Genomic DNA, 17,780 nt, shown 5'->3' with positions numbered 1-17,780 from the left:
CAGTTTTTTAGCCTCTGGCTCACACATTTTTACCTTAGCTCAGGAAGGAGGGCTCCAGAGCAAACTAATTGATGCAGTAGCCAAATCGCTCGCTCACAACTTTAATGCCAGTAGCTCACAAAGTAGAATTTTTGCTCACAAGACTCCACAGCTTAGAGGGAGCACTGGTCAAGGGTCTCCAATATGTCGTCTGTGGGCACCACGGCGCCCACGGATACCTTTCTTGGTGCCCACAAAGTGTTTTTAGAAAATGGGTGGGACTCTTACGAAGCAAGTTTCTTATTTGCCACGGTTAAAATAACACTGCGGATAAAATAACATGCAGATTAAAATAACACTGTTTCAGTGGCAGCTGCCGCCACAATGTTCATTTTCTTCTCTCTTACCCCTCTTTCCCAGTGCATCTTTTAATTACCCTCTTCTCCCCCACACTTGGGCTCCCTCTGTGTGTGTGGCACCGCCTCCTGCAGCAGTCATTTCATGGTTGGCTCCGCCTCCGGTGTCAGCCATTTTGTGATTGCGCCCACCATCAGAACTCCAAAGGTGCCCATAGGCTGAAAAAGGTTGAGGACCCCTAGTCTACATCAGCTCCAGAGGCAAATATTTTCTCTTCACAGGAAGAAGCATTTGGGAACACACTGTGCTTGACAAGCATCGAGCGTTTGGTTTAAGTGCAACCTTTAACCTATGTACTCAGTTCTTAAGTTATTCTAAAGCAACTAGGCAAAAAGGAATAGAGATTGTCGCTGTCAAAGTCACTTGCACTAAAAGCAGACCACTGAGACAAGAAGTTGTTCTTTTCGAAACAGATGTGCAACGCAGCCAGAGGGGCAATGGCTCGGTGACAGAGCATCTGCTTTGCATGCAGAAGGTCCCAGGTTTAATCTCTGGCAATGCCCCCTCTAAGATGTAGAGTCTTGTGAGACAAAATTCTACTGGCATTAAAGTCATGAGCTACTGCATGAATTAGTTTGCTCTGGAGCCATCCTTCCTGAACTAAGACAAAAATGTGTGAGCTGGAGGCTAAAAAAACGGAGCTAGCTCACACTAACTCAGCTTAGAGGGAACACTGATCCCTGGTATCTCCAGTTAAAAAGATATCAGGTACTTGTTGATGTAAAGACTCTACCTGGAAAGATAAGGTAGTAGGTGGACTCCATGGCCTTGTATGGAGCTCCCCCTCTGTCACCCAACTGGGGAGCTATTACCAGCCAGTATCGTCATAAAGATAAGGTAGTAGGTGATGTGAAAGATACTACCTGGAAAACTGGGGAGCTATTACCAGCCAGTATTGTCACAAACCAATGGTAGCTACAAGGTGTTAACTAGGGATGAAAAAGGGGAACAAACTTAACCCTGAAACCTAGGATCTTGCTGTCAGGATCTGTTGAGAACTTTTTAATTTCTTCAGTTTGGGTTCCTCAGATGTGATGGGATTGAGTCAAGCATGAAAATGAAATCCTGGTGACCATCTTGGCATCAGTTTCAATTATGCTGGATTAAGTTTACAGAACACTGTGAATGTTTAAGGTTTAAGTTGTCAAGACAAGTCCTCTTACGTTCCCTTGCCTGTGAATTTTAGAAGTGAAGCTCATATGGTGAGTAATGGCTGTCAGAGCAGTATGTGCTCCCAGGTGACCTCCTCAATTTTGATGCTAGGGAAGCTTAAAAAGTTTTTGTTTTCTTACCTTGATAAGTACTGAATGTGCATTTGATTTGCTGAGGTAAAGTATCACCCATGATTGGATACCTGTTGATATAACAATATGCATGCTTGCAGTTGCCCAAGGTAGCATGCTATATTTGTTAAAATATTTATGGCCTGTTCTCCAATCAAAGATTATCAACATGACTAATTACAGATTTTAAAAACGTATTTAAAAATCAAGTACTAGGTAAAACCTAGTAACAATTAAACCACAAGAGTCAACTATGCTCAACACACATCAAATCTCAAGGGAAGGTATAAAGACTAGATCAGCTCCAACAGAACTCAGAAGTAGTCTTGAAATGCCAGGTTTTCAACACCTGTCGAAAAGCAAGCAGTGACAAGGACAAGTGGATTTCCCCTGGATAGTGCCCTATCTTGTGTTCTAGAAGCTCCTTAAATGTAAATGCTGTTCTCCTATGCATGTTAACTAGGAGTAAATCCCTTTAAATTCAGTTGGAATTATTTCTGAGTAAATGTGTTTAGGCTTGAGAGCCAGTTTGGTGTAGTGGTTAATCTGGGAGAATCGGGTTTGATTCCCCACTCCTCCACTTGTAGCTGCTGGATGACCTTGGGTAAGCCATAGTTCTGTCAGAGCTATTCTGAAAGAGCAGTTTCTGTCAAGAGCTCTCTCAGCCCCACCTACCTCACAGGGGGTCTGTTGTGGGGAGGGGAAGGGAAAGGAGTTGGTAAGCCGCTCTGAGACTCTGAGTGAAGGGTACGGTATAAATCCAATCTCTTCTTTCTCTTCCTCTTCTTGGTCTTCACATACCATAAATTTATCGGCTAGAGTGCCAGAAAATATTTTTTAGTTTTATGACATATATTTTTCTTAGTATTTTGAAATAAAACAATATTTCTTATATTTCTCATCATTTTTGGTGTTAATGATGATATTAAAGTAAAACAACCCTAAGAGAAACTGCATCATGCACAGTATTAACTTTTGTTACTTGTTTTGGGAAATCTTGACTCAAAGGTTATCGAATAAAAAAATTAAAGGCATCTAAGATAGTTTGGTAAATCTCTCCCCCCCCCCTGAATATTTTAAATCTATTTTTAAAACAGGTGTAGTTGTAACTTCAGAAAGATGTCTGACCAGTTTCCAAGTCCAGTAGAATTTTAAAGACCAACAAAAGTTTCTAGCATATAAGCTTTTGGAAGTCAAAGCTCACATTGTCAGATTTGACCAATAAAAAGTCTAATGGTTTCATTTTTCTTTCTTTTGACAGTCACTGTGAAAGAAACAGGACTCTGCATCACAAGAGCAGACAACAAAATATGGCTCACACTTCTAATGGGTGAGAAGAATATGTTTAAAATATCTAATTTCTTTAAAATGTTGATAAGTTTTTGATTCCACAATGTGTTTGTGAGCGATTTGATTTTGGGGGTGTATAAAGTTTAAGTAGATGTGAATTCTTGCAAGATGACCTAGAAGAATATTGTTGCTGCTGGAGAATTGTAGGATAAACTGGCAGGTTTCAACTTCATGTTATTTTCACTTTTGCTAGTGTGTACGGTTAAAGATAACAGTTGTTAAAACAAATAGGCTGTTGAAACAATGGCATTCAACTTTCTGTTCAGAGGCTATGTTAACATCCTTAGAAATTTAATAATTATTTATTTATTACCTGCCTTTCTTCCCAATGGGTACTCAAACTGGATTGCATCATTCTCCTCTCCTCCATTTCATTCTCACAACCAGCCTTTGAGGTAGAGTCGACGAAGAGTGTGAGACTGGCCCACTCTAACCACTGCACCACACTGGATCTCTAATGCAGCAGTAATGCTACCTAATGATTCAGTTTTAAACAAGCATTTTTATTTGGAGTATTTAGGAATAAAGTCAACATTTAAAGGAATTTGTGTTTCTAGTACTTAGCCTTTTCTGAGCAGAAGGACACATATCTACAGGCAGTACATTTGAATTGAGATGTATGTGCAGGCAGTATATGACCATTCCTTGTGATCCTCATGCACCAGTAATTCTTCCCTCACTGTCACTTCATCTGTCCACACAATACAACAGAGGTTCTATTGTGAAAGAGTTTTCCCCCAAGATATCTGCATGTGAAGACACGATATTGTAAGATTTCTGTACTACAGTGCCATCGTGCTGCAAGCGGGGAGGGGGGGGGGGAAGCAAACACAAAAACAGTATCATTGTACTACTGTTTGAGGAACCAGTATAGAATAACTGTAGGGATCTTTCTGTTTTGATCTTGGTCAAATTCTGAATTGTGCAGTTTTCTGTCCAAAGTGCACTAAAATACAAAGCATTGTGTAGTGTAATAATATTTTTCCAGTTCATAAAGTTGTTGCGTATTATAGTGCTGAGAATGCAACAGGTTTTTTTAAAAAAATGTTTTCAGTGCTTGTGCCTGAAGTAAGTTTTCTTCTTTCATTTTTTTTAACAGCTGCTCTTTCAGGAATCCTTCACTGGTGAGTTTATTTGTAGCATATGGCTGCAGCAGGCAAATATAATCAAGGTCCAGATTTGGGTATTGAGACCATAATTATAGTGTATGCAACTTTAAGCTGACAATGAAGAAACTGAAAGTGTTCAAGATATTCTATTTCTTGGCTCCACCATCAACTAAAAGGGAGACTGCAACCAAGAAATCAGAAGGAGACTGGCAAGGACAGCCATGGAGGAGCTAGAAAAGATTTCTAAGTGTAAGGATGTGTTGCTGGTGACCAAGATCAAGTTGATTCATGCCACAATATTCCCTGTTACTATGTATGGGTGTAAAAGTTGGCCAATGAAGAAAGGTGACAGGAAGAAAGTAGATGCCCTTGAAATGTGTTGTTGGAGGAGAGCTTTATGGATACCGTGGACCACTATAAAGACAAAGGGTTCTAGAGCAAATCAAGCCTGAACTCTCCCTAGAAGCTAAAATGACTAAACTGCGGCTATACTTTTGTCACATTATGAGAAGACAAGAGTTTGTGCAAAGGACAGTAATGCTAGGAAAAGTTAAAGGCAGCAGGAAGTGAGGAAGACCCAACATGAGATGAATTGACTCAATCAAGGAATCCGCCGACTTTTGCAAGACCTGAGCAAGGCTGTTAACAACAGGATGTTTTGGACAACGTTAATTCATAGAGTCGCCATAAATTGGAAGTGTTTTGTTGGCACTTAACACCCGCACACCCATGTTTTGTGGCTTAGGCAATAATTTTCAGTATCTTTAATCCCCCCCCCCAGTCAGACTTACAGTTCCTAGCTTTCTTTGCTTTGCATGTTTTCTTGCACACACCCTTCATCTCTCATTTTCCTCAATCAGGAATGTCCCATTTCCCAGATTGGGTGGTGGACCATTCTTATCTCTGCAGTGCTGTTGGCAGGCTTGTAACTTGTTATGTAGTGTGTCTGGGACTGTTGTTGCACTAGCATTGTTAACATTGCTTAAAATTGCATTTGCCTTTTTTGTATCTGTATCACACTGGTGATTTGTGGTAAGCTTTTGTTTTACCATAATTTTGAGACCCTTTTCACATGTACTACTGGCAGAATCTGTATTGCTGATCATATATCTGCAAATTTGATACTTGTTATCTAAATGCAGAACTTTATAGTTATCTCTGTTGAATTTCATTTTAGTAATTTTGGCACAGTTTTCCAGCCTATTTAGGTTACTGTGAATTTTATTTCTGTCTTCTAAGACCTCCCGGCTTTATGACATTTGCAATTGATAATGATTTGGATGAAGGGGTTAAAGGAATTCTTGATAAAAATGTTGAAGAATAGCATTAATGAGCATTTTATTTATTTCAGCATTCTGAAAACTTTTCTTTAAACAGCTGTAAACAAATATTATGGGCAACTTTGTCAGATGCTTCACTGAAATTGAAATTTGCTACACTACAGCTTGCTATGATAGTAACTGAAATAAAAAGAGAATCTCCAGATTTACTTTAAATATGTATTGTTTTTGTTTTTATAGGTACCATATAACAACGCTGTTTGAAAACAACAGTCACTTTTCTCATCTTTCAGCTCTGGAAAGGGAAATGGTTTTTCGAACAGAAATGGTGAGAATTTATTATACATTAAATTAAATTATTATTTTTAACTGTCATGTTTTATTTTTCAAACATCCTATGGTAATGCAATAATAGTATTTCTTGCTGTAAAGAATTATTAATTCAAACTACTATAAAATAAGCTTTTTGAGGCAAATGGATCCCTCCCTGCTTCGTACAATTCCTTTTTACTTCATCTTCAAAATCAGACAATCCTTTTGGGCAGCCTCTCTAGCAAGAGTGGGAACAGGACCACAAATCACAGAGCCCCAGAGAGAAGGATAGGGTTTCTCTTCCAAAAAGAAACAATGGATAGGTGTGGCATCAGCCACTGTGGGAAGAGAGCACTAATCCCTGCAAGGGGGTATGGTTGTTATAGGATTAATAAACCTATGGAGTGAGAGTATCTGTTGCCATTTCTAGGAGCAAGCAAGGGATGAGGAGTCCTTGCAGAATAGGCCCATGTCAGGGTGACATGGCTCAGGACCTTGAATTACTATAAACCATAAAGCTCGGAAGCCTGTTTATTCAGATTGTGTTTGCTTTCTATGTTGTTTTATGTGTTTTGCATTCTCCCACATGTATGTAATCCTCCCCTTATTTCTTTATTTCTCCCTGCAAGTATTTGCATCCACCTTCCGTTCTAACTCTGTTTTCCCCAAATTGTTCCAGATGGCTCAAATGTAAAAGGACTGGGTTATGTATAGGCCATCTCTTGAAGAAGCTGGGTTGCATGTTTGACTGAATGAGGTGTGTGTGTGACAGAGACTGGCAGAGAGTGGCCTGTTAGACTCTGCCTCCAATCTCAAAGTGACAGGTGGTAGGTAGCAGCTGCCCAGTGAGTGTGTACATGGGGGATCTGTTGTTTCAGAGGCAAGCAAAACCCAAGCAGGCTCCAGGGAAGCTAGAGAAGTAGGGCCTTACAAATCTGGTTTCCCCCTGCCCTTTCTGGAGAGCCTTTGATAATAAACAGTGCCATGCTTCATTAATATGAGACAGTTTTAAAATTATCGCTTCCTTTATTCTATTACCAACTAAAAATAGCGGAAATTTGTACTTCTAATATTGATGCTGCATTTTTAATCTTCATTTTTTTGTAAGTGAACACTTTCAACACGTTTTGTTTCTATATTGGAACAAATGCTGTTGTCTTGGAATTCGTACAATTGTTCACTTAAATAGCGCTGTATGTAATAAAGTACAGTACCAATCAATGAAATATATTGTATGTTTGATATATATGTATCAGATGAGTAGATCACTAGTGGCCTGGACAATTCTGAATAGATTTACTGCAATCTAGGACAGCACAGGAGAATCACGAGTCAAATACAAGCATTAACTTTCCAGTATATGCAACGGAGAAGATTTTGCTGTTGTATTAATTCAGTTTTCATTTGGTCATAGCAACTGAATGTAATCTCGAAAAGGTTCAGCAAGCACAGGGAGATTTAAATTAATAGCTGTTAACTTCTGCTACTAGAAGAAGATAAAGTGCTGTATATGGCATGTTTATAGAATATTATTGCTGATTAATTCTATCTATGCATATATTCTTTTTAGGGTCTTTATTACTCTTATTTCAAGACCATTACTGAGGCACCATCATTTTCAGAGGGGCTGTTGATGATTATGAATGACAACATAACTGAATATCCTCTTGTGATCAATACGCTGAAAAGGTTTAATCTCTATCCGGAGGTAGGACACCTCTTAGGAAGTGTTTTTTTGGCATGGGATGTCATTGTCATGTGCATAAATCCTATTGAAATAACTGATATTTAACAGTAACAAATTAAACACAGTTTCTTAAAAGGAAGCTGTACTGAAATGAACAGATTTTCCAGATAAATGTGTCTAGTGGGGTGTTTGTCAGAAACGCATGATCATAGTTAGGTGTACTACATCCATATGGCAGAAAGAAGTTCTTTTATAAAACAGAACTATCAATACCTTTCCTTACCAGGAAGGACCACAACTGGATCACTAGCTGAAGCTGGTGAAAGGTGCCAATGGCCACCACTGCCATCTATTTATCTAACAAGGGGCCTGGATCCAGCAGCACCCCTAAGCTATGCTCCTGCTCTTTCAGGGGGGGTTGCAACACCATCCAGAACATGAGAGGTTGCAGTTTCTGGGTCAAACCTTCCACCCTCCAGTAGCACCTCTATTTTGTTGTGATTAAATTTCATCTTGTTTGCCCTCATCTATTCCAAAATGCCTCCAAAATGAGTTCATGGTTTCCACGGCCTCCCTGGGATCTGCTGGAAGCAAGAGATAGAGCTGAGTGTCATTTGCGTATTGGTGGTAACTCAGCCCATTTTGGATGACTTGTCCCAGCAGCTTCATGCAAATGTTAAAAAGTATGGGGGGGGGGAGACAGAAACTTGTGGTAACCCCTAGGGCAGAGGCCAAGGGGTGAAGCAGCAATCCCAAGTATCACACTATGAAAGTTACCTTTGAGATAGGTCTGAAGCCACTGCAGAATGGTACCTCCTGGTTCTAACCCTGAAAGGAAGTCCAGGAGCGCTGAGAAGTCCAGGAGAATCAACAGGGTTGCACTGCTCCTGTCCATCTTTTGATTCACGTCATCCATCAGGGCAGCCAAGGCTGTTGCGATCCCATAACAAGGCCTAAAACCAGATCGTATTGGATCCAAACTATCAATTTCATTCAGGAATCCTTGAAGTTGCCCAGCCACCACTCATTCAGTCTCCTTGCTCAAGAATGGTACATTTGAGACTGGGCAATAGTTATTCACTTCTCCTGGATCCAGATTAGGTTTGTTTAGGAGTGGATACACTACAGCCCACTTTAAAACGGGCAATCCCCCCCCCCAAGGAGGCATTTACTGTCTCAGTGGGCTGCAAAACAAGATACTTCACTGAGGTGTTGATATGATCCCCAGCATTGCCCTGGATGGAAGAAGAACCAGAAAGGACAACAGCCTGCAGATGTCTCATGTGCCTTCCCCAGCATGTTTTTCTCCCACCACCACATCTCCCCCTACCCCACACCATCATGGCACCATCCCCTACCCCATTCTGCTCCCCCAAACACATCCCCGGCCAGCAGGGGATGCTAAGTCAAACAACTACACTTAAACGTTTGAGTCCATATACTGATTCTCACCTGAATCTGGGCAGGACATCTGAGAATTGCATTATCTTGTGTTGTACTTGATTTTGTTGCCCTCCTTGGGTCCTGGTTATCCTAGCGAAAGATGGCCTTATATATATTTTAAAAAATTAATCCTAATGGATTTCCTACAGCATACTTTTACAGGATACTTGTTTGGTATATTTTACCCTTTTTTCCCTTATATTTTGGCATACTCCTCCAATACACAATTTAAGCAATTTCAACAAGAATTGATCTTATTAATTCAGCTGCACATTGTTGAAAATTAGATGGAATAAACTCTTGCCTAGTGCAAGTAAGTGACTGTTGAGGCAGTTGTAAAGTAAAGGTACACTATCAGTTTCTGGATTATTATCATCTGCCTAAAGAATAAAATTTCTAGATGTCTAACAGTGCAATCCTAAAGAGAGTTACTCCAGTCAAACTCATTCATTTCAGTGGGTTTAGACTGGAGTAACTCTCCTTAGGATTGCACTGTCTATAACACAATATCTTGTTCAGTGAGGAAAGTGAGCAATTAGAAATGTGCCTATAGGACAGAGAGAGAACATGACAGTTAAATTATAGATATTTTGGTTGTAACTCTTATGATTTCACTATTGATTTTATGGGGTTCCTGCTGTCTTTATTTGTATCTCCTCCACAGTTGAGTGACAAATTATAAACACTGCTCTGGTAAAATTTGCTGAATTTCTTACTTGTAGACAGGATGTATATCGACAAGACTAGGGTGCATCATTTGCTACAGCGCTATCTGAATCTATTTTCCCTAAAACTTTGTATTTGCCCGTTCAAAATTAAGTTTTGAAATATAAATATCAGTGCCTGGAATTTCTTTTTAACGTTGGATTGAACTCATGAATACCAAGAAGATACAGAGTACAGTATATTATGTTCTGTGCATTAGCTTTTTGTGCAAAACCTTGAAAAAACCTTATCTTTTAAACTGGTTAATTCTTTGAAAAGTTAGGGTTAAACTTGTAATTATATGAAATAGGTGGTTTGAAAACACTGACAGTTGTGTGCTAACTTATCCTGTAACATCCACTGGAATTTAGTCATGCCCCATGTTTCCCTGGCCTCTGTAAAAGTAGTCAGTGATAGAGTGGGGAAATGTAGAACAGTGTGTGGTTTTAACGCAGGAAGTTCTTCTAGCTATTGACAGGGAAAGCTAAATGCATAGTGGCCTTTTTTTGTAGCACCTGTACATTTAGTGTCATTTTAATTTGGTATGGAGTATGGATTTGTTGGGTTTTATATAATTAACTTTACAGCTTGAAGTAAGTAGGAGTGTAAAAATAAAATGTGGTTTCTGGGGACAAAAAAAAGTTAAAACATCCAGCCAGTGATTAGCCATGGGTAAGCCTCTTTTAACTACAGAGATAATCTGAGACATTCCTCTTTTGAAATGATAAATCCTGTTTTCTGCACAGGTTTTGTTAGCCTTTTGGTACCGCATGTACACAGGAATGATGAGTGTTATTGGTATTTCAACAAAGAGCTGTTGGATTGTGAACAGAGGAGAAGGTGTCAGTCCTGTTGAAAGCTGTGAAGGCAAGTATTGCTTTTTCTTTGTTCATTTTGGATATTGCATGGCAGTGTGAAGTTTACAAAGGATCCTTTTGTAGAGATCAAAAAGAAAAAAGGGAAATTTTTGTAGGGCTTTGCATTGATTTAAAGGGTTTTGTCTGGTAATCATCTGGCTTATAAATCAATTGATTTTAGTTAAATGTTTACATGATACACAAATTTCAGTATATGTGTCTTTTTTAAGGGATTGAATTAAAAACACTACTACATTTTGAGCAGGGAAGGCCATTTAATATCTTGTATTTAAGGAATCTGGAAATATGGAATCATATAAGAGCACTATTTGTCCTATTCTGCAAAAGATAGATGGGAGTATGAAGATAGCTCCATTCATTGCACCCACTGCAATGAAGGCAATAGTGGTTTGGGTTTGGGGCAGAGAAGTGCTGGAAGTGCCCAACCTCACATTCTCGAGCCATCTGGATTGTCTTCTCTCCTTCCGTAATATGCTTAGTGCCAAGGTGTGTGCATGTGTCTTACAAGGTCACTGCATTACTTATAGTGCAATCCTGTGCAGAGTTATTCCAGTCTAAACCCACTGCAATGAATAGTATTGCTCTTTTAAAGGGGCAGAAATCTTCCCCCTTGCCTCTTGATAGCAATACCTCAGTGTTGGGACAGAAAGGGAGAAGGGAGAAAGGTTTATGCCATAATAGATTGTTCGGTGTTCTATAGGACCATGGACTTTTCTTTTGCTCTTTGCATTCAGAAGTCTGACATGCAAGCAGACTAAACTCCAGCCTGCTTTTGCAGTGACTGGCCACATCCTTTTAACAATCTCCACGCAGCTGTATTTATTTCTATAGTAAAACAGTAAACACATTTAGATCCAGATTTCTGATTAGTCCTTCCTTTCTCTTTCACACCAAATTATTAAACTAAAATCTGTAAAGGACAGAAATGTATAGTCTTATTCTGGATTTGCTGTCACTAATCTGATGTATATTATGCCTAGCTTGTATTTGAGAGCTAGTGTGATGTAGTGAATGAATTTACACTCAGTCGGGAGACCTGAGTTCAAATCCCTGCTCTACCATGAGATTATCTGGTTGTCTTTAAACCAGTACCTCAGCCCATCCTACCTCACAGGATTGTTCAGAAGATAAAATGAGGAAGGGAGAATGAAGATCTATGTGCAGCCTTGGCCTCCTTGGAGGAAATGAGGAATAAAAATGCACTAGATGTAATTGTAGCTTTCTGGTGTTTTCGTACTGTCTTACGTCTGTAATTGCCACATACAGGAACATTAACAAAAAAACCTATTAAAAATTATAATGGAGAAACTTATCAGTTTCTTGCTGGCTTTATTACTATGGCTTATTCTTGGCCTTTTTGGTCTGTGCTAAAGGCTGTAGAAGAAAAACACAAGGAAATCTTGTCATTTAATGTGTTGACTGTTGTGATCCTAAATCAACTTTAAGTGTTTTGAAGATACCTGTTAACCCCATCTGTATTTGCAGTAAATTTAGAGACTGCTGACTTAAGTATACTTATAGTATGAGGTACACTGTTTAACGTAGCATCCATTTAAAAGTGAATGTGTGAATTACTAATGATATGAACATTAATTGTTGTTTGATAGGACTGGGAGATCCTGCTTCTTTTTATGTGGCTGTGATATTTCTTCTGAATGGATTATTGGTGTCAGTATTCTTCATATATGGTACCTATCTAAGGTAAGATGGACAAGAGAAAAAATTAACTTTGATAAAGTGATTGCTGCTATTTATTTAAAGTATCAAAATAAAATATACATTCATTGTTTTGGCTTCTCTGCAGTCCCACATGGGGCCTGTGCAATCGCAGGCCAGCCACGTAGAAAAGAGTCTTCAAGCTTAGTAGAATTTTCCATAGTTTGCGAGTGCTTCCCCTTCCCTCTGTCTCCAGTAACTCCTTTCCTGCCCAAAGGGTCACATGATGGAGGCGGGGTGAGCACTCTCCCTTCAGTTCTCTTCTTGCTGGCATAAGGAGAACATGAGTTTTTCTGAGCTCCATCATTTTTGTCAGCTTTAGACGGCTGCATTGATCACCAGAGCTGGTAGGATGGCTTTATTTTAAAAAAAGTGAAGATTGTTGAGCCAAAATGGCTCAGAATGATGATCACAAGTCGTGTCTGTTGTGTCATGGTGAAGGGCATAATACAACCTCATGCCAAGCATCCCGCTGCCTTACCCTGAAAGCCCGTGAAGGTAGACCTGCCATGCTTAAGTCAGCCTTGTGGGGAAAAGTCCGGGGAGCCCCAGAAACCTTGACAGAAAAATGAGTCCACTCCGATAAGCAGCCACGAGCCACATCAGTGGCCTCAGTTCCAACACCTTTTATATTGGAACTGGCAGACAAATTGGCGCCGATGCACTCGACATCAGAACCGCTATCTAAAAAAGTGAAAAAGACAATAAGGCATCCACAATGGGCTTCTCCTCGGTGCTGATCAATTTCTCCTTGGCACTGACCATCACTGCCTTGGTGCTGACACACGCCATCATCTCAATCCTAGGGATTGCTTTCTCCTCAGAGTGAACAGGGCTTTCTGATTCAACACCAACTAAGTGCCTTGCCTCACAGCCAGCCATCATCACTGAGGGAGTGTTGATTGCCGTTGCCTTGATGCCAGCCATCTTCAACACAGATCGACGTTGGGGCTGAGAACACCATCACCATCAGGACACAAGCTCCATTTCTCAAGGTCTTTGGATGACAAAGTCTACAAGGACCCTTCCCACACCATGGGATCAGCAATGAGCCATAAACAACAGGCTCCCCAACCTCGGTCTTTGCAGTGGTCAATGCAACAGCAACCATAGTTTCCCATTCCTTATGATGTTTCCATCTCACTGGGGACACTACAAGAGCAGGGGCTCTCATTCCTTTGGCAACTGCCACAACTGGCCACCAAGCATAAGAAGAGTAAGGAACCCCAACCTCCACTCCATGTACATACTGAGATGGCACTACTCTCATAGTTGGAGGAGGGACTAGATCATGACTCAGAATCGGGCTCAGAGGATACCTCCATGCCATCACCTTATGAGGCTGTGGGTGAGCCATCAGCCCCGTCGTCAGTGGAGGACTTGAAACTCTACTCCAAACAACTTTAAGTCCCATTTAAGTCAGTGGTACAAATCTCAGTAAATTATTTTTGGTAGAGGCATATATTAGAAGGAAATAGGCATTTAATCTGTTCATTTGTTACCATACTTTTTATCTTCTGGCACTACAAAATACCACAGCAGTGAAACTCCTTCTGTGGCTCATGGAGAGCCACATTTGAATTATAATCAGTCAAAACAGCAGCATGAGGCTTACACCTCACAGCTTATCCATTCCTCTGGGAGCAGCTGTTTTAAGGTGTGAATCTCTTGCCAGCCACAAGCCTGAGTGATGCTTTGCCTACTTTCCTGAAACATGGGGCAGGTGCCACATTGAGGAATATTGCTTACAAGAACCACAGGTGGCATGTCAAAGAGCCACATTTGGCTCCTGAGCCCCTGAATGAGTATCACTGTACTATAGCAATAAAGAGTATGTTCCTTAGCATGCACAACTTTTATGTCACTGAAACATAAATGGACTTCTTTTTAAAAAATACATAATGATGGAAGTTCTGAGATGTAAGTGTCAAGAAGACACATTCTAAGATTCAGGGTCATTTGTAAGTAAGTGTAAAGCAACCAAGATCCAAGAACTCATTTAAAAATACTGATATAAATTGAGATATGGATCAGTAAAAATAATGAAATCATATTTTATTGTTTCATTAATCCTCTAGATGGCAGTGTTTGACTAGTAGATAGATTCATGTGGGTAGCCATGTTGGTCTGAAGCAACAGAACAAAGTTTGAGTCCAGTGGCGCCTTTCAGGCCAACAAAGTTTAATTCTGATACTGATGCACACAAAAGCTTATAACCAGAATTAAACTTTTTTGACTAGTAGATTCTTGAAGATAAGTTTATTAAAGCTTTTGGCATTTCAGATTAACAATAACATTTCTTGACCAAAGACCTGCAGATTACAGTGATCTGGGTTGGTTCTAAATCCCCAGACGTATAAAATTTGAAAACAGAAATGGTTATAAAGGGGCTTAGTCAATGCAGATAAACTTCTGGCACCCTCTAGTAGGAAAAAAAAATATTTTCATAGCTATACAGTTGTTAAGCCCAATTGAAACCTTCATTGTGCAATTTTCCTTTTGCATCTCATAGAATAACATGTTTATTATTTAAACTTCCATGGCAATGTGGGGATTTGAACCTGGATCTCCCAGATCCTAGTCAGACACTAAGCACTGTACTACACTGGCTGAGTTTTCCATAGATCCTTTCAGCTCCACTCTTCCATGTCACATCCCATGTCAAAATGGGAAGTACCTTTTCAGGGAAAGCAAAGGGCTGTTGCTAGAGGTGGAATAGCCCTGCTGTTCTTTCATAGATCTCTGGTTCAAAACCAGTAGCTCTAGGGATTTGCTAGAAAGCAAGGAAGAGCTAGCTCACTCTACCCTACTTGCCGGGTGAATAATACAGTAAATTAAACAACATAAGAGTATCTGGATCCATTTCAGTCAGGGTTCAGGCCTGGTTTTGGCATGGGAATGACCTTGGTCGCTCCGTGTGACGACCTATACTGGGAGCGAGACAGGGGGAGTGTGACCCTGTTGATACTACTGGACCTCTCGGCAGTTTTTGATATCATTAACCATGGTATCCTTCTGGAGCGGCTGGCTGAAGTGGGAATAGGTGTCAGCTAGCTGCCATGTTTTGCTTGTTCCCTTCTCTGATCCTGGCGCTATGGCGCATGCCTCATAGCTTGCTTGCTGCTCTGCCGCTTGCCGTAAACAGCGATAGGGAGACTGTGAGAACCAGTGCTGCCAGATTGAGTTATCTGTCTGACCTTGTGACGGGAGGGAGGGCTGGCATTCCACCGCAGGTGTGAATTTTTCAGCTCTCATGGGGCACTGAGACTCTCCCGCTTATTATGTAACTTTCCGCTGGGAGAATTCCCGCGTGCGTGTTCGGATTTCATTTGCTTAGCCATTTGCCTCATCCTGCTATATGTAGGGATGTTTCCGCCCCATGGTCATTCCTAACAATAATCTTGTGGACATGGTAACAGACTTGTAGTCTAATACCTGACAGTAGGGGGCACTGCATTGCAGTGGTTACATTTCTACTTGGAGGGCCATCTCCAGAAGGTGGTGCTTGCACCCCTATCTGGACATGGATATCCTGGTTTCAGTGATCTATGCTCTGATAATCTCCAGATTGGATTACTGCAATGCACTCTATGTGGGGCTGCCCTTGAAGATGGGTTGGAAGCTGCAGCTGGTGCAGAGCGCCTCTCCTGGCCTCAGTCTACCCAGGCACTGTGCTCAGCCTCTGGGGCCTTTCTCCAGGTGCCAACTCCTTGAGAGGCTCGGAGGGTGGCAACTAGGGGGAGGGCCTTTTCAGTGGTGACCCCCTGTCTTTGGGTCAACCTTCCTGCTGCAGCCCGCCTGGAACTAAATTTGCCATCTTTTCGGCGCCAGGTTAAAACAGCCCTCTTCACAGAGGTCTTTAAAGATCTCTTTGGTCATTCAGGGGTCCGATATGATTAGCTAGGTGTCTCTGTTAGTTTTTCTTTACAGTTTTTACTGTTTTGTTCTTACATTATTTTATATTAATCTTATGTTTATTGTATGTTACTGTTTTATATTTGTAAATGCCCAGAGAGCTTTGGCTATGGGCAGTATAGAAATTAAATAAACAAATAATGTTTTCAAGGCTTGTGTCATCATGTGACTCAAAAATATTCCTGAGTGCACAGTGAATCCAACTTGATTACTGGCAATGCTGAGATCCTCTGTTATGGTCACAGTTGTGTGGGTCGCTGCTTTTTTGCTGTGATTAGAATGAAGCTATGGAGTGGGCCACTTGGTTCTGATTTTAAAATGTCAAGTAGTTACCTTTTGATTTTGTTAAATTGTGTTTCTCTTAGAATATTAGACAATCTACATGTGTGACATTTATTTTTTGCATGAGATATAGTTGGATTGCCATTACAATAGACCTTTGCTAATTTTGGCATGTCTGCTCTTAAAGTTTGCTATTACACATCAGTCAAGGATGCATCATTTTGTATTGTACATTGTCATACCTATAGATGTTATTTTGAAATTTCAGTTCTGTTACTTAATATCTGGTAAAATTTATAGAGAACTGTATGTAAGCACAAATGAAGAAAATAAAGCATCCAAAGATATTTATTAGGCACCATAAAGTAGTTGAGACATAAGTGAATGTTTATTCCTTACCCTGAATGTTTGCATCTTTGCATTTTCAGTATCAGGTTAATGGTGATTATGTATTCAGCTAACTGCAGGATCTCCTGGTTCAAACATTACATTCTGCACACAGGCTAGAGGAATGGGGAGAAAATATGTAAGCCTGACCACTGTAGATTTTGCCACATGTACTTGAGGGCAGTTAAGAATTAGCTGTTTGGTGTTTGAATGGTTCATGAACACTTCTTTTGTCAGTCATAGAGTGAATAATTTGTTTTTAATTTTATAGACAAAACCTTTGAAAGCTGAGTTGTTTGCTAACTCTGAAAATTACAAGATTTGTTGCAGTTATTATTTTTTCCCACAGTGGGAGCAGATTTGGAGGACTATTAACAGTGGCATGCTATTTCTTCAACCATGGAGAGGTAAGCTATTCAGAATGTTAGTCTTTGCTGTAACAGAAAAGGAGATACTTTGATCTTCTTCGTGGTCTCTGTGCTTCACACCAATGGGATCTAGTGCGCCTGCGCTGGATCTGCCGGTGCCTAGCAAGCTCTCTTAAAAGGATTTCCGTGCCTGGTCCAACTGAGCATGCTCAGGAGCCCCAGTGAGCATGCCCAGAAGGGCAGGCACGGACATCCCGCCAGTTCTTTCCTTTCCGCCGCGCTGAGCAGACCTTTCTTCGAGAGGTCTGGCCGGATCGCTGCTTTTGGATCACTTTTTAGTGATTAGCTCTCGTTTTTCACCTCCGTTTTTGTTCAGTTTCTCTTTCTTTTTCTGTGTTTTTTTTTTAAAAAGGAGACTTTTTGTTTTTCGTCGTCTGAGGTAAAATTGCCTCAGGCCTTCGGGCCTCTGGCCCACCCCCCCCCACACCCTCCTTGTCGCTGGCTTTTTCTCCTCAGTCTATGGAGAAGAAGACAAAAAAGTCAAAAAAGTGGGGATTTTTCAACCGTTGTCGTACTTGTGGAAGTAAATTGGCTCCTCCAGACGGCCATAAGTACTGTATCTTCTGTCTTGGGGAGACCCACAAGCCAGACTCTTGTGAACATTGTGCG

The 17,780-nt window shown here is 40.6% G+C and overlaps 1 protein-coding gene across 1 annotated transcript in view; it reads left to right on the top strand.

Moving 5' to 3' along the window:
- Nucleotides 1–183: 183 nt before the first annotated feature.
- The window catches only part of DPY19L1 (dpy-19 like 1 (C. elegans)), a 64,008-nt gene continuing 46,411 nt past the window's right edge, over nucleotides 184–17,780 (top strand). The window contains exons 1-8 of the mRNA XM_015422534.1: nucleotides 184–274; nucleotides 2,941–3,009; nucleotides 4,129–4,153; nucleotides 5,659–5,746; nucleotides 7,301–7,438; nucleotides 10,312–10,432; nucleotides 12,051–12,144; nucleotides 17,093–17,150. Of these exons, the coding sequence (XP_015278020.1) occupies nucleotides 184–274; nucleotides 2,941–3,009; nucleotides 4,129–4,153; nucleotides 5,659–5,746; nucleotides 7,301–7,438; nucleotides 10,312–10,432; nucleotides 12,051–12,144; nucleotides 17,093–17,150 (684 nt within the window). The remainder of the gene's footprint in view (nucleotides 275–2,940; nucleotides 3,010–4,128; nucleotides 4,154–5,658; nucleotides 5,747–7,300; nucleotides 7,439–10,311; nucleotides 10,433–12,050; nucleotides 12,145–17,092; nucleotides 17,151–17,780) is intronic.

Source organism: Gekko japonicus, unplaced genomic scaffold (assembly GCF_001447785.1).
Source record: "Gekko japonicus isolate JY-2015 unplaced genomic scaffold, Gekko_japonicus_V1.1 scaffold1355, whole genome shotgun sequence".
Taxonomy (NCBI): domain Eukaryota; kingdom Metazoa; phylum Chordata; class Lepidosauria; order Squamata; family Gekkonidae; genus Gekko; species Gekko japonicus.
The sequence above is the reverse complement of the archived record's forward strand: the minus strand, read 5'-3'. Positions and strand labels throughout refer to the sequence as shown.